General features: G+C 50.0%; 1 protein-coding gene across 2 annotated transcripts; it reads left to right on the plus strand.

The window, feature by feature from the left end:
* The first annotated feature begins 1,428 nt into the window (after window positions 1–1,428).
* Window positions 1,429–12,906, plus strand: C1RL (complement C1r subcomponent like). 2 transcript variants are annotated; one of them, XM_021690789.1, is made up of 6 exons: window positions 1,429–1,548; window positions 2,106–2,334; window positions 7,790–7,979; window positions 9,118–9,240; window positions 9,371–9,445; window positions 11,054–12,906. In XM_021690789.1, the coding sequence occupies exons 1-6, from the start codon at window positions 1,466–1,468 to the stop codon at window positions 11,824–11,826; spliced, it is 1,473 nt and encodes a 490-aa protein (XP_021546464.1). In that variant the 5' UTR covers window positions 1,429–1,465; the 3' UTR covers window positions 11,827–12,906. The 2 variants fall into 2 exon arrangements, with proteins under 2 accessions (XP_021546464.1, XP_044770873.1); XM_044914938.1 differs by lacking the exon at window positions 9,118–9,240.
* The last annotated feature ends 82 nt before the right edge of the window (window positions 12,907–12,988 follow it).

The following is a 12,988-nucleotide window of genomic DNA, read 5'->3' on the forward strand; positions in this document are numbered from 1 at the left end:
TGGACTAAGGATGGAGGCAGGATGCTCTAGGGCCAAATGGAAACCAGAGGCATGGCGCTTGAGAAGGAGCCTGGTCATTTGGGATGACCCAGGGAGAGCCTGGAAGGAGCTGGAGGAGGTATCCTGCTGAAGAAGGGGAAGCGGGAAAAGTCAGGTCCCAGAGAGTGGTAGCAGAAAAGTACTTAGCGAAGTGATAGAGGGGCTGGAAGAAGGGGGATTTGAGGGTCAGTATGAGAGGGAAAGGGAAGAAGCCGATTAAGAGACTTTCTACCCATATAGTCAGGATTCAGCCACGCATGTTTCGCCGTCGTATCCATGGGCTAGGCACCATGTTGGCCATCAGTGATGGGGAGCCAAGTAGCCACAGTCCCTGCCGTAATGGAGCCTGCTTGCTGGCCTGGTGCACCCTTTGGGAGTGTCCTAAGGGCTTCCGGAGAGCCTCTTGAACGAAGAGTGGACCAAGAGCACTGGAGTGTGAGGAGCCGTTCTTAGCCTTTGTGGTGAGCAGAATGGGAGAGAATCATTCGACAAAGCCATCACATGTCATAACTCTGAGCCCCAGAGGTGTGCAAAGCTTCTAGCTGGGGCTGGAGTCCACAACAGGACATGACCCTGTGCCAACGAATGCTGCAGATGTGCCGCACATCTGCCTGCTTCCCCCCATCCCCTCCCCTTTCAGATCACAGCCAGGGGGGCTGCTCGGAGCTGGTGTCCCCACTGGGCAGCCCTCCCTGGTCAAAGGGAGTTCGGGTCCTCAGGGAGCGGGCTGTTGCTGACTTTCCACACACCTGCCTCCTTTGAGGACAGAACCACTGGCCTCCACAAGGGCTTCCCGCCCCTTACCAAGCCATGGGTGAGTGTCTCTCCTGGGGGGACAGGGAGGGCGGCCTCTGCCCCCTGCCATGGCCTCTGGTATCTGTCTAAAGAAGTTTGAGTCTGGGCCTGACCCTGCTGGACAAGCAGCTTCCAGGGGCTGTGGGCAGGATTCAAAAGACCACCTAAGCGAGTGACCCCATCCATGCTTGATGAGAGAGGAGCAAGGAGCAGCTCAAGTTCATGGGTCACAAACTTCAATCTCTACAAGAGGCAGTCTTTTAACATAAATGAGTGGAAAGGTCAGGGAGGGAGGGGTATGGCCCATTAAAGGGACCACCCTACTGTGTGATACAAGCACGAGTTAAAAATTGGTTGTAAACAGTACAAAAGGGTCAAGAGTCAGTGCCTTCCCAGCCCCCTGATATTTTCTGAGGGCAAATGGAATTTGGGAGGTGTTTTTCCTCTACAGTGGTGGGCAAACTATTCCTGAATCAGACAGTAGGTGGCGCTCAACCCAGGGAACTAGAAAAAGGGAACTGTGGAGAATTACTTAACTCATTTCCAGTAACTTCTCCCTCCTCCCCCGCAGGGCCTTCCCCGCCCCACCTCCTGTTCCCTGGCGTGGGGCACGTCCTCCCGCTGGTCCCAGATGTCCAGTTCCAGATGCCTGGTCTCAGAGTGGGGAAATAACCACTGGAGAAGCCCCCACTCCACAAGCTGCCCAGGCAAGATGTGAGTGTGCCCACCGGAAAGGCCCGGACGAGAGGACAATGGCGGGGAGAGGGGAAGGTGGGACCCAGGGACGTGCACACACACGCACACACATGCGCGCACACACACACACACACAGAACCAGTTACTGCGGGGAGAACTGGAAAGTTGCCTGTAGCCTCTAGCAGCCTTCCCTGGAGTTGGTCAGACTCCGTGGTCCGAGCCAGGAGAGCTAACATATTTAAATGTCCCTCCCTCCTACCACCATTGCTCCTCCAGATCCCAGGGTGGGATTGGGACCTGCCGAAGCAGAAAGCAGCCCCCTCCTTTGATTGAGACTGTCCTGGGACACAAGCAATGGTGGAAAACTCCCAGTCCAAGCTCCGGCTGGCTAGGAGGCTGAAGGAATCAGGGTGAGGAGGGGCAGTAAGGGAGGAGCCCGCAGGTGCCCAGGCCTCAAGGGCTAACGCCTTTGCGGGGCATCTCGATCTCTCAGCTTCGCCTGCCCCTGCTCCTCATACTTCCACAGGCCTCGGGCCATATGTGTGTGGCCATATCTTGCTCTCATCCACTCACAGGTGGTGGCTACTCCTCTGGGGAGTCCTCCAGGCTTGCCCCACGCAGGGCTCCGTGCTCTTGGCCCAGCAGCTACCCCAGCAACTGACATCCCCTGGGTATCCGGAGCCATATCTCAAAGGCCAAGAGAACCCCACTGACATCGAGGCTCCAGAGGGCTTTGCCGTGAGGCTTGTCTTCCAGGACTTCGACCTGGAGCCGTCCCAGGACTGTGAGCAGGACTCTGTCACAGTGAGCTGCAGTGGGGGTCCTGAAGGGACTCTGGGGAGGGAGCCTCCTGGCCTGGAGCCCAGAGGCAGGGGGACGTGGCTGTGCCCTGAATGGCAAAGGATGGATGAAGAGCCCAAGTCAGGGGCACAGGCGGCTTAGCTGGGAGGTCAGGGTCTGCCCCAGGGTGCTGCCTTCTGCCCTCAGGCCTGCCCTTGTCCCTGCTACCATCTGGGTCCCACAGAGCGAGAGAGAAGGTGGCAGGGCAGGCCCTGCTTTGGAAGTCGTACCGAGGGACACACACATACTGCAAAACCCTGGCGTCAAATAGCAAGGACTCACACATCCATCAGTAAAGATCCACCAAGTATCTGTGGAGTGCAGGCTCCGTCTGATCAGGAAGCTGGGCCTAAATAGTAACAAAAACTTAGGTGACTGTTCGAGCTGCAGGATAAGGACACTTTAAAAATAGCACTTTACATTATCTTTTGGGTTAAATTTCCTTCGTATCAAAATAATCCATGCACAGAGTTCTTATAAAAAATGAGTATACAAGGCTTATAATGAAAACAGCAGTCTCCAGCCTTCTTCCCAGCCCCAGGGCCTCTCCCAGCAGCAGCGCCTGCGATGCATGTAGCTGCTCCATCTGGCATTTACTTCCATGTGTATAAATAGCATGCTTATTGTGTTACTTTTGTGCACATGATCACTTAATTTCCAACCATAGAAGATGAGGACTCGCTTTACTTCTCTTAGACCTTCACTACATTTCCCCACCCCATCCTCCCAAGCTACCATTATTAGCATTTTCAGTTATTTACATTATCATGACTTTAAAATACTCCCTTCTGAGCACATGGTGTACAATAATTATATGTCCTTGCTTCTCTGGCTTTTGGGTCTCCCGGGAGTCAGTAATCTCATGGAGTTTTTTGGGTTTTCTGTTTGTTTTTGTTTTGATTCTAGTATGCTTAGCTCTGTCTATAACTAAGCTCCCCAAACTCTTAGCCAGGAGAGTAAATCTCTTCTCGACATAATCAACTACAAATCTTAATCTCTTGGTCTTGCTTTGTGTTGATATCCCACCTGAAGATCTCGTGATGCTTCATCTCCTCAGAGTTCCTTGCTCTCTAGAGCCTCAAGCGTTCTGGAAGTTCCTTTCTCCCTCCTTCTGGGCATTTCCTGTACCTGTTATGTGCGGGAACTGAACCCAATACCATTCTCTTTCTTGGTTTAGTCCCTCATTTTGGAGGAGCACATTCTCCTCCAGAAAGGATATGAGGGAATAAGCTGTAAAGGATCTCACATATCCCGGGATGTCTTAGTCCACCCTCACGGTTGATGGATAGTGGATTTGGGACGCAGTCTGGGTTACAAGCCATTTTCTCTCAGAATTTTGATGTTACGGTCTGCTTGTTCTAGTGTTGTTAAGCCTGGTATAAGGATGATTCCTGGTCCTTAGTTTTTTTGCTCTAGGACTTTTGGAACATTTTCCTTATTGCCAGTATTCTAAGTTTTCATTCTGATGTGCCTTAATGTGAGTCTTTTTGTACTCATTATACAGGGGTTTTTAATCTAGAGACTCTCCTTTTAAGATTTTATTTACTTATTAGAGAGAGCAAGAAAGCACGAGCGGGGGAGTTTCAAAGAGAGAAGCAGACTCCCTGCTGAGCTGGGAGACCCACATGGACTCGATCCCAGGACTCGATCCCGGCACCCTGGGATCATGACCTGAGCTGAAAGCAGACACTTAACCGACTGAGCCACCCGGGCGCCCCTAATCTAGAGACATTTTAAATCCAGTCCTTCAATTCTGAGAATGCTCTTTTATTTTTTTTTTTTTTAGGCTTCTGAGCCTATGTATGTTTATTTTTATGTTTATTTTATTTTATTTTACTGAAGTACAGTTGACATAAAATGTTATCTTAGTTTCAATTGTGCAACATATTGAAAACACAATTCTGTACATTGCTCAGTGCTTACCCCAGTGAATGTAGTCACCATCTGTCACCATACAATGTTATTATAATATTATTGATTATATTCCTCATGCTGTACTTTTCTTCTCCTCACGTATTCATTTTTTTAAGTTTTTATTTAAATTCCCGTTCGCTAACAGACAGTGTCATATTAGTTTCAGGTGTACAATATAGTGATTCAACACTTCCATACATCTCCTGGTGCTTGTCACGACATGTGATCTCCTTAATCCCCATCACCTACTTCATGCATTTCCCCACCCACTGCTCTTGTATTATGTTTTATATAAGTTCCAGATGTCTGCTTCTTTATTTTCTCTTTCTTCAGAAAGAGAAAATAAATTTAGCTGTTGTAAATTCTGGACTGATTCTCCAGTTTTGTTAATCCATTCTGCTCTGTTTTCCATCTCTTTTTGTTCCACTTTCTGGGAGATTTCTTCATTTTAGATACCAACTTTTTTTAAAGATTTTATTTATTTGAGAGAGAGCACAAACAGGGGGAGGGGCAGAGGGAGAGGGAGAAGCATTGCGGGGCTCGATCCCAGGACCCCAGGATCATGACCTGAGCCAAAGGCAGCCGCTGGACTGAGTGGACTGAGCCACCCAGGCGCCCCTTAAATATGAACTTTTTATTAATTTTTTTCTGCTAATGTATTTTTTCATGTCTAAAAGCTCGTTCTTATCTTCTAAACGTACCTTTGTATAGAATATTGTTCTTGTTTCGTAGAGGCAATATCCTTTCCTCTACAGGGATTATTTTTAAATGTTTCTTCTGTTCCTGTATTATCTCTACTTCATCCAGGTTCCCTTTTATTGTTCATTTGTTTTGGTCTCTGCTTATCATGTTAGAAACTTTCCTACAATGTCTGAGAATCCTTGGCTGTCCATTCATATTTAAGAGTGAAATACCCAGATGGCACTGGATGCTCCGTGTGGATATCTAAAATTTGTGAAGTGACAGGTTTGACAATAGAGTTATCAACAAGGTGACCTATTTGTGCTGTTGGGGAACCTCCCAAATATTAGCTTGCGGAAGTATTTTCTTTAGGGACAGCCGAGCTCAGATCGGAATCCTTGGGTCTCCTGTTCAGGGTGGCCAACATTCTGGTAAACAAGCAGAGGAGGGAATTGCACTGTTTGATATGTAGACTTTCACCTAAGCCCTCTGTTTTGCGCACTGGTCTTCACCTCCTCTGTCGAGTGTGCCAGGGGATCCCAAGTCAAGGGTGTCTGGCTCACGCTCAGGTCTTCTGCCAGGGTGAGCCAGAGGGGGTTGCCCGGATGCACAGCATGGGCAAAGGGACCTAGAGTTCTGAGGTCTCCCCACGATGGCTTTCCGTCAGCCCTTCCTCCATCCTCATCCTCAGGGGTGCCCCGTTACCCCAATTTCTGAAACTTTCCTGGGTTCTGTGGTGAGAACCTGCTTGCTTTATGTTGTCTTCCACCTTTGAAGACTCGTTGACATTTGTCCATCTCCAACCCATCTTCCAAAATGTTGACATCCCTCCTCTGCTGTCACGTCCTCTCGCTTTTTTGCCTTGATCACGTACACCATTTTATCCCTTTGCTGTGACATTGGTGGGATTTGAGGTGGGAAAGGAGATAAGTGCATGTGTTTACTGCTTCAGATTTTACTGGAAGTCGGGACTGTATTTAATTCAGCCTATGTCTGTTGAGCACCTACCTTGAGCCCTGCTCTTCTCAGCCACGGGCAGTTTCCATCTTGGCCTGACTCTTCCCTGTCATGGAGGGAGTTCAAGCTCAGGAAGAGGATCCTTCCCTCCTGTCTGCTTCCAGAGCAAATCACACGGACACCGCAAATGCAGAACTTAAGACCCTGGAGTCTAGTTCCATTTTTACTCGTCAGTATGCTCAGCTGGCCTGTGAGCTCTTTGGTAGCAGAACTGTCTGTTCTTCATATCTGTACCCCCAGCACCTAGCACAGTGTCTCACACATAGAACATAATCAGTACCTGTTGAAGGAATGGATGGATGGATGGATGGATGGATGGATGGATGGATGGATGAAATCCAAGCTTCTGTAGAACACACAACAGAATGAATTTGGGATGAGCAGGTGTTTAGTGTCATCCTCACCACTGTTCCACGTGTAGACTCTGGAGAACTGCCATAGGGCGTGATGTTGTCCTGGCTAGAAGAGGCCTCATGGACCATTTTATAGGAAGAAACCAAGAACGGGGGTTAAGAAACCCCCCATGTCACACAAGGAGGTGGGGCAGAGTCTGGAATTTAACATAGGTCTGAGGACTCTCAGTCGGGTGTTCATTCTACTTTGCTAGTTAGACTCCTAAGTTATTTTATTTAGCCAACAACTCATGAGGAAGGGTAAGAAGAAAACTGGAGCACTTAACAACCAAGTGTAGCAGTAAAGGACAGTTTCCTAGGGTAAAATGCTTCTTCCCCAAGAGGTAAGTCTCTTAAATGGGGACATTAAATGTGTTGATGTCCTAAGGAAGGAAAAGTATTGGGACATGCCCGAGCAAGACATTCCAGGTGACTGAAAACTTTTCTTTATGCCAACTTACCCCCAGTCACTGTGATCATGGAGAGATGGGCTAAAGGGAGGCTTAAAGAAATTTGCGATTTGGGGAGAACAAGAGAACAAAGAGCTAGCAAGAACCCAGGGTATGTGGGTCAATATGAAGGTCAGAAATCAAATGAGCTGACCAGTGAGCTGTGTGCCCAGAGAAGAGATTAGGCATAAAGCATGGGCCAGGGGAACTCCTTCCAAGATGCCCTTCCTTGGGTTGGGGAACCCACATTAAAGGATTTGAGCAGAGGTGAGGCAGGCAGAAGGAACAGAAGCAGAGACAACCTGCTTCAAGAACATACTAAAGCATCAATACCCAGGGTACACGCACTGTGTACATTTTGTGTCCGTAGATTTTGCACCTTGTGGGGGACTTCACTTACAGTTTCTGGAGTAAGAGGAGAAACATTCCAAAGGAAGGAGAACAGGAAAGGCTAGGAACCCAAGGGGCTCAGTCTTTGCAAAGAGTCTTACTGCTTCACAGATGTTGGCCACTGGAAGTTATTCGGACAAGTGGAAGGTCGTGGGGGTGGAGGAGGTGGGACGGGAAGGATGTAGGTCTGCCTATTTGTCAATTCAAGGCTGTGGTGCCATAGATACCATTTGGAGCATCAGGGAGTCAGGGTGAGCAAAACAGATGTGGTTCCTGCCTTCTTAGAATTTATGATCCAGCGGACTATTTGGAGAAACCCTGGGGTTCCTAAGGAGCTTCTTGAAAGTAGGTAACTATGGTGGGCTTTATGAGATACTCACGGTAGGCTAAAGAAATACATTAGGTATCTGGTCATGGGTAAAAGAAACCTGGGGGTCAGTAATGGGACAGGACGCTACTTGAGGAAAGCTCCCCGAGGAACAGCTTCTGAGCCCCAGAGGTGTGCAGACCTTCTAGAGGATGTGACCCTGTGGTGCAGATTCACCCCACACCTGCCTGCCCACCCTCCCCTTTCAGATCACAGCCAGTGGGATGGATCCAAGTCGGTTCTGTGGGCAGCAGGGCTCCCCGCTGGGCAGCCCCCCTGATCAGAGGGAGTTTGTGTCCCCGGGGAACCGACTGCGGCTGACTTTCCGAGCCCCTGCCTCCTCTCAGGACAGGACCACTGGCCTCCACAAGGGCTTCCTGGCCCTCTACCAAGCTGTGGGTGAGTGTCCCTCCTGGCGGTGCAGCCTCTACCCCGAGCCATGGCCCCTGATCTCCCAAAGGGACAAGTGGAAGCTTGAGCGACCCCCCCCCCCACCCCCCCCCCCCCGCCCCAGCTATGCCCCTGCTGCTGAGCAGCCCAATTAAAGGGGCAGGCGTGGCTCAGCTCCAGCAGTTGTTTCCATGCAGATTTATAGGCTGAATGCTTGCAGATCATCTCCTCTTTCAAAAGAAGCCAAGAGTCCAGATTTTTAAGTGAAATTCTAGATTTTCAAATCATAACTCAGGTTTTTTTGAAAGATAATGCATGCACATGATAATTTTAAAATATATATATATATAATATGGTAATAGTATAAGAAGTAAGTCTTCCTCTCATCTCTGGCCCTTAGTCCCTGGCTACCCTGTCCGGAAACAACCCTGTTGTCCATTTCCTGGGTATGCTTCCAAAGACGCTCTAGGTGCCATTCAAATATAATTGTTGTGCGGCGGGGTGGGGGGGGGTGCCTAATATTCACAATGTCTTAAATCTAGCATTTTTCACTCAATAATATGTCTTTTTTTAAAGATTATTTATTAATTTGAGAGAGAACGAGAGGGAGCAAGAGAGAGAGAGAGCACGAGCAGGGAGAGAGGGAGAAGCAAATTCCCCGCTGAGCAGGGAGCCCTACTCAGGGCTTGATCCCAGGACCCTGGGATCGAGCCCCACATCGGGCTCCCTGCTCGGCGGGAGGCCTGCTTCTCCCTCTCCCACTCCCCCTGCTTGTGTTCCTGCTCTCGCTGTCTCTCTCTCTGTCAAATAAATAAATAAAATCTTTAAAAAAAAAAAAAAGAAATAGAAATGGTAGGTGAAAAGGCATTTGCAATTTAAGTTTCAGCATTGCTGAATTTCCCTCCAAAGAGGTTTTGCTAACATGCACTGACTAGCCCTGTATGACGATGCCTGTATCCCCTACAGCCTATTTATCACCGTTACTTTCCATTTTTTAATCATTTTTATCATGGATGATCTTATCAGTGAAAAACAGTTCAGATGTTCTAAATAAAAGACTGTGCAAATCACACTAAATATGGCCCTGGGCCGGAATCAGTCCCAGGGCTGCCAGTTCGGGGTCCTCCTGACCACTGGTTTCCTACAGGTGTGAACCGCAGTCAGCCCGTCAGCCAGACCAGGGAAGCCTCTGAGGCCAGAACACGTGGAGACAGCCCCTCCAAGACCCAGAAGCGCTGCCAGGAGCCCTATTATCAGGCCGCGCCAGCAGGTGCGTCCCCGCCTGCTGGGGAACCAGCTCCTATTTGCCTCACTCCCAGCAAGAGGCGCTCTGGGCACCTAGCACCCCCACCTCCCAACTGTGAATCTGTTTCTCTGCCTCCCCTCATTTCACTCCCCAGGGACACTCACCTGCACACCCCAGGGCCCCTGGAAGGAGACACAAGACAGGGAGGAGCTTCCTCACTGCATCCCGGGTGAGTAGGGACCTCCCAGTGCCGACCCTATGGCCACTTCCCGAAGAAACCTCAGCTGTATATGTGGCCCGCGGGAGCAGGACATAGGGGGTTAAAGGAAAGCCTTAGGGTCGACAGGGAGAGATAAAGGCAGAAGGTGCAGAAGAAGAGGGGAACCAAGAAGGCCCAGAAAAGGAGAAGCAAGAATCTTGTCCCTTATTCAGGATCAAGAGATAACTGAGAAAGTAAAAGCATAAAGGAAGTTCATCAGAGGGGACAGTAAAGGCGAAGAGGGTCAGAAGAGTGGAAAGAAGAGAAACCCCTCTCTTGGGATGGTCTGCTTTAAGGATACACAGACAGGTTCTCTGTCCCCAAAACATCTCCCTACCTACATGCCACAGTGGCAGGAAGTCTGCCATGTTAATACTTTTTATTAAGATAAAATTTATGTAACATAAAATCCACCATCTTAACCATTTTAAAGTATACCATGTAGTGATTTTTAGTATATTCACAAGGTCATGCCACCATTACCACTAACTCCAGAACATTCCCATCACCCCAAAAAGAAACCCAGCACCTCAGACTCTCCCCTCCACCACCCACTGGCAACCACTAATCTACTTTCTGTCTCTATGGATTTGCCTCTTCTGACATTTTCTATAAAGGGAATCATGCAGCATGTGGCCTTTGTGTCTGGCTTCTTTCATTTAGCTTGTTTTCAAGGTTCATCCATGTTGTAGCAGGTGTTAGGATTCCATTCCTTTCCATGGATATACCACCTTTTGTTCATCCATTCATCAATTAAAGGACATTTGGGTTGTTTTCACTTTTTGCCTTTTAGGGATAAATGCTACTATGAGCATTCGTGTACGAGTTTCTGTGTGAACATATGTTTTCTGTTCTTTTGGGCATATCCCTAGTAGTGGAATTGCTAGATCACATCACACCTGTAGGTGTCACTTTTTGAGGACTTGCCAGGCTGTTTTCCGCTGGGGCTGCATCCTTTTACATTCCCACCAGCAAGATATGAGGGTTCAAGTTCACTGTTTTTGAAATCCTTTTTTTAGTCAAAGCATTGCCTTTCTAACCCAATCTGAATACATTTCTCAGATCTCGCTCCTGACCCTCAGAAAGCTCTCAGGCCAGGCTGATGCAGTGTTTGGGCAGTGGGTTGGAGGGCAGGTGATGGTGGAAGATGTCAACGATGAGGAAGGACACAGAAAACAGGCAACAGGCACTGAGGACAAACTGCTTGCTGCATGAGTTTGCTCAGGATGGCCCCACCAAGAGTCTGAAGAAGTGGCCTTAAGATGTCTGAGGGATGGGGGAAACAGGGGAAGGGGACCAAGAGCACACTTACTGTGATGAGCACCGAGTACCCTGTAGAGCTGTCGGATCACTATATTGCATACCTGAAACTAATATAACGCTGCGTGTTAATGACACTGGAATTAATTTTTTAAAATCCTATTATTAAGGTAAAATAAGAGTGATTCTTATTTAAAAAGAAATCGTCTGAGGAGGCGCAGGAGAGAGAGCGCTTCACGGAAGCAGGTCTTTAACAAATGCATCTTGATGCAGCTGCTGATGTCCCCTGTACGTCTCTCTGTCTCTCTTCTCTCCCAGTCTGTGGCCGGCCGGTCACCCCCATCGCCCAGAACCAGGAGGCCCTGGGTTCCTCCAGAGCCAAGTTGGGCAACTTCCCCTGGCAAGCTTTCACCAATATCTACGGCCGCGGGGGCGGGGCCCTGCTGGGCGACAGGTGGATCCTCACGGCCGCCCACACCATCTATCCCAAGGACGGCATCTTTCTCGGGAAGAACCGGAGCGTGGAGGTGTTCCTGGGCCACACAAGCGTAGACGAGATGTTGCGGCTGGGGAGCCACCCTGTGCGCCGCGTGGTGGTGCACCCGGACTACCGCCAGCACGAGTCCCACAACTTCGACGGGGACATCGCGCTCCTGGAGCTGCAGCGCAGCGTGCGGCTGGGCCCCAGCCTGCTGCCTGTCTGTCTGCCCGAGCGCCAGGCCCTCTACCGCAGCGGCTTGTGGGGCTACGTCAGTGGCTTCGGCGTGGACAGGGGCTGGTTAACCACCCAGCTGAAATACTCCGGGCTGCCCGTGGCCCCGCGCGCAGCCTGCCAGGCCTGGCTCCAAGAGAAGCAGAGGTCTGAGGTGTTTTCTGCCAACATGTTCTGTGCTGGGGATAAGATGAGGCAGCAGAATGTCTGCCAGGGGGACAGCGGGGGCGTCTATGTGGTATGGGATGAGCGCGCCCATCACTGGGTGGCCACGGGCATAGTCTCCTGGGGCGTGGGCTGTGGCAAGGGCTATGGCTTCTACACCAAAGTGCTCAACTACCTGGACTGGATCAAGGGAGTGATGGAGGGGAAGGTCTGACCCTGGGGGCGCTTGAACAGTGACACCCAGCTGTGGAGCGTCCCCCCATCCGGGAGAGTGTTAAGAGGGAGGACTGGGCTCAGGGATGGCGTTGGGGGCAGGGAACCCCTATTCCTGTCCTGTCCCTTGTGCGAGAGAGCTCCTCCTCCTTCCCAGTGCCCCCCCCCCTTTCTCCACCTTCTTGCCCGAGTTTGCGCTCCACCCAGGAAAGCCCTGGACATCTCAGCCAGTTTCCCTTTAAACTTCATCTCCTGCTGACATGGCTTCTTCTGTACTCTCCTGGGAGACGGTCACCTTCTCATCCCCCAGTTCAAGTGGGGTCTGGGGGATGTGGTCTTAATTGTTTTCATTTCTGAAACATTCCAAAGCCCCTCTAGTTGGCCTTCACGCATTCAAACTACTGGCTTCACCCCCCTCCCCCTGCCAACGATATCTCCTAGCTGCAATTCTAGTAAACAGCCCATGTTCTGCATACCAGGAGCTTCACGGGTTATTTCATTGACTCCTCACAGCAAGTTTGCAACGGAGCTGTTATTACCCACATTTCACAAATGAGGAAACTGAAGCCCAGGGAGTTAAAGTGGCTTGCCCAAAACCCACAGCTGGGACGGGACTGCCAAGGCAATGGGCTTCCCAGGACACCATGATACCTCCTGATTGTCCTCCAGACCTACTCTGCTTCCCCTTCCCAATCCCCACATCCGTACAGGTCCTCCCTGGGAATTCCTGCTTCATTGAAGATGACAACACCTGGCTCACACTTCCCTGCTAGCCCCGTCTCCTGCAGACCCCAAGCTGAGCCCAGCACCGGGCTGGATGTTGGGGCCGACACCCCCCAGTGCTGCTGGACACCTGGGTCTGGGCTCCACCTGAGAAGACCAGCTCTTTAACTTTTAATAAGGTCTTGAGGTGATTTACAGTGAAAGACACAAGTAAAATACGATGGTTCAAATGGAAATAGATAATTAATACCATAAAACAGAAGAGAGCAAATCTGCTAGCACTGAAGGTCAAGTTAGCTTACCTGGTTAAAGGTTAAATCGATCTTTGAGGGCGCCTGGGTGGCTCAGTCGTTAAGCATCTGCCTTCAGCTCAGGTCATGATCCCGGGGTCCTGGGATCGAGTCCCACATCGGGCTCCCTGCTCGACAGGAAGCCTGCTT

The sequence above is a fragment of the Neomonachus schauinslandi genome, chromosome 5 (genome assembly GCF_002201575.2).
Source record: "Neomonachus schauinslandi chromosome 5, ASM220157v2, whole genome shotgun sequence".
Taxonomy (NCBI): domain Eukaryota; kingdom Metazoa; phylum Chordata; class Mammalia; order Carnivora; family Phocidae; genus Neomonachus; species Neomonachus schauinslandi.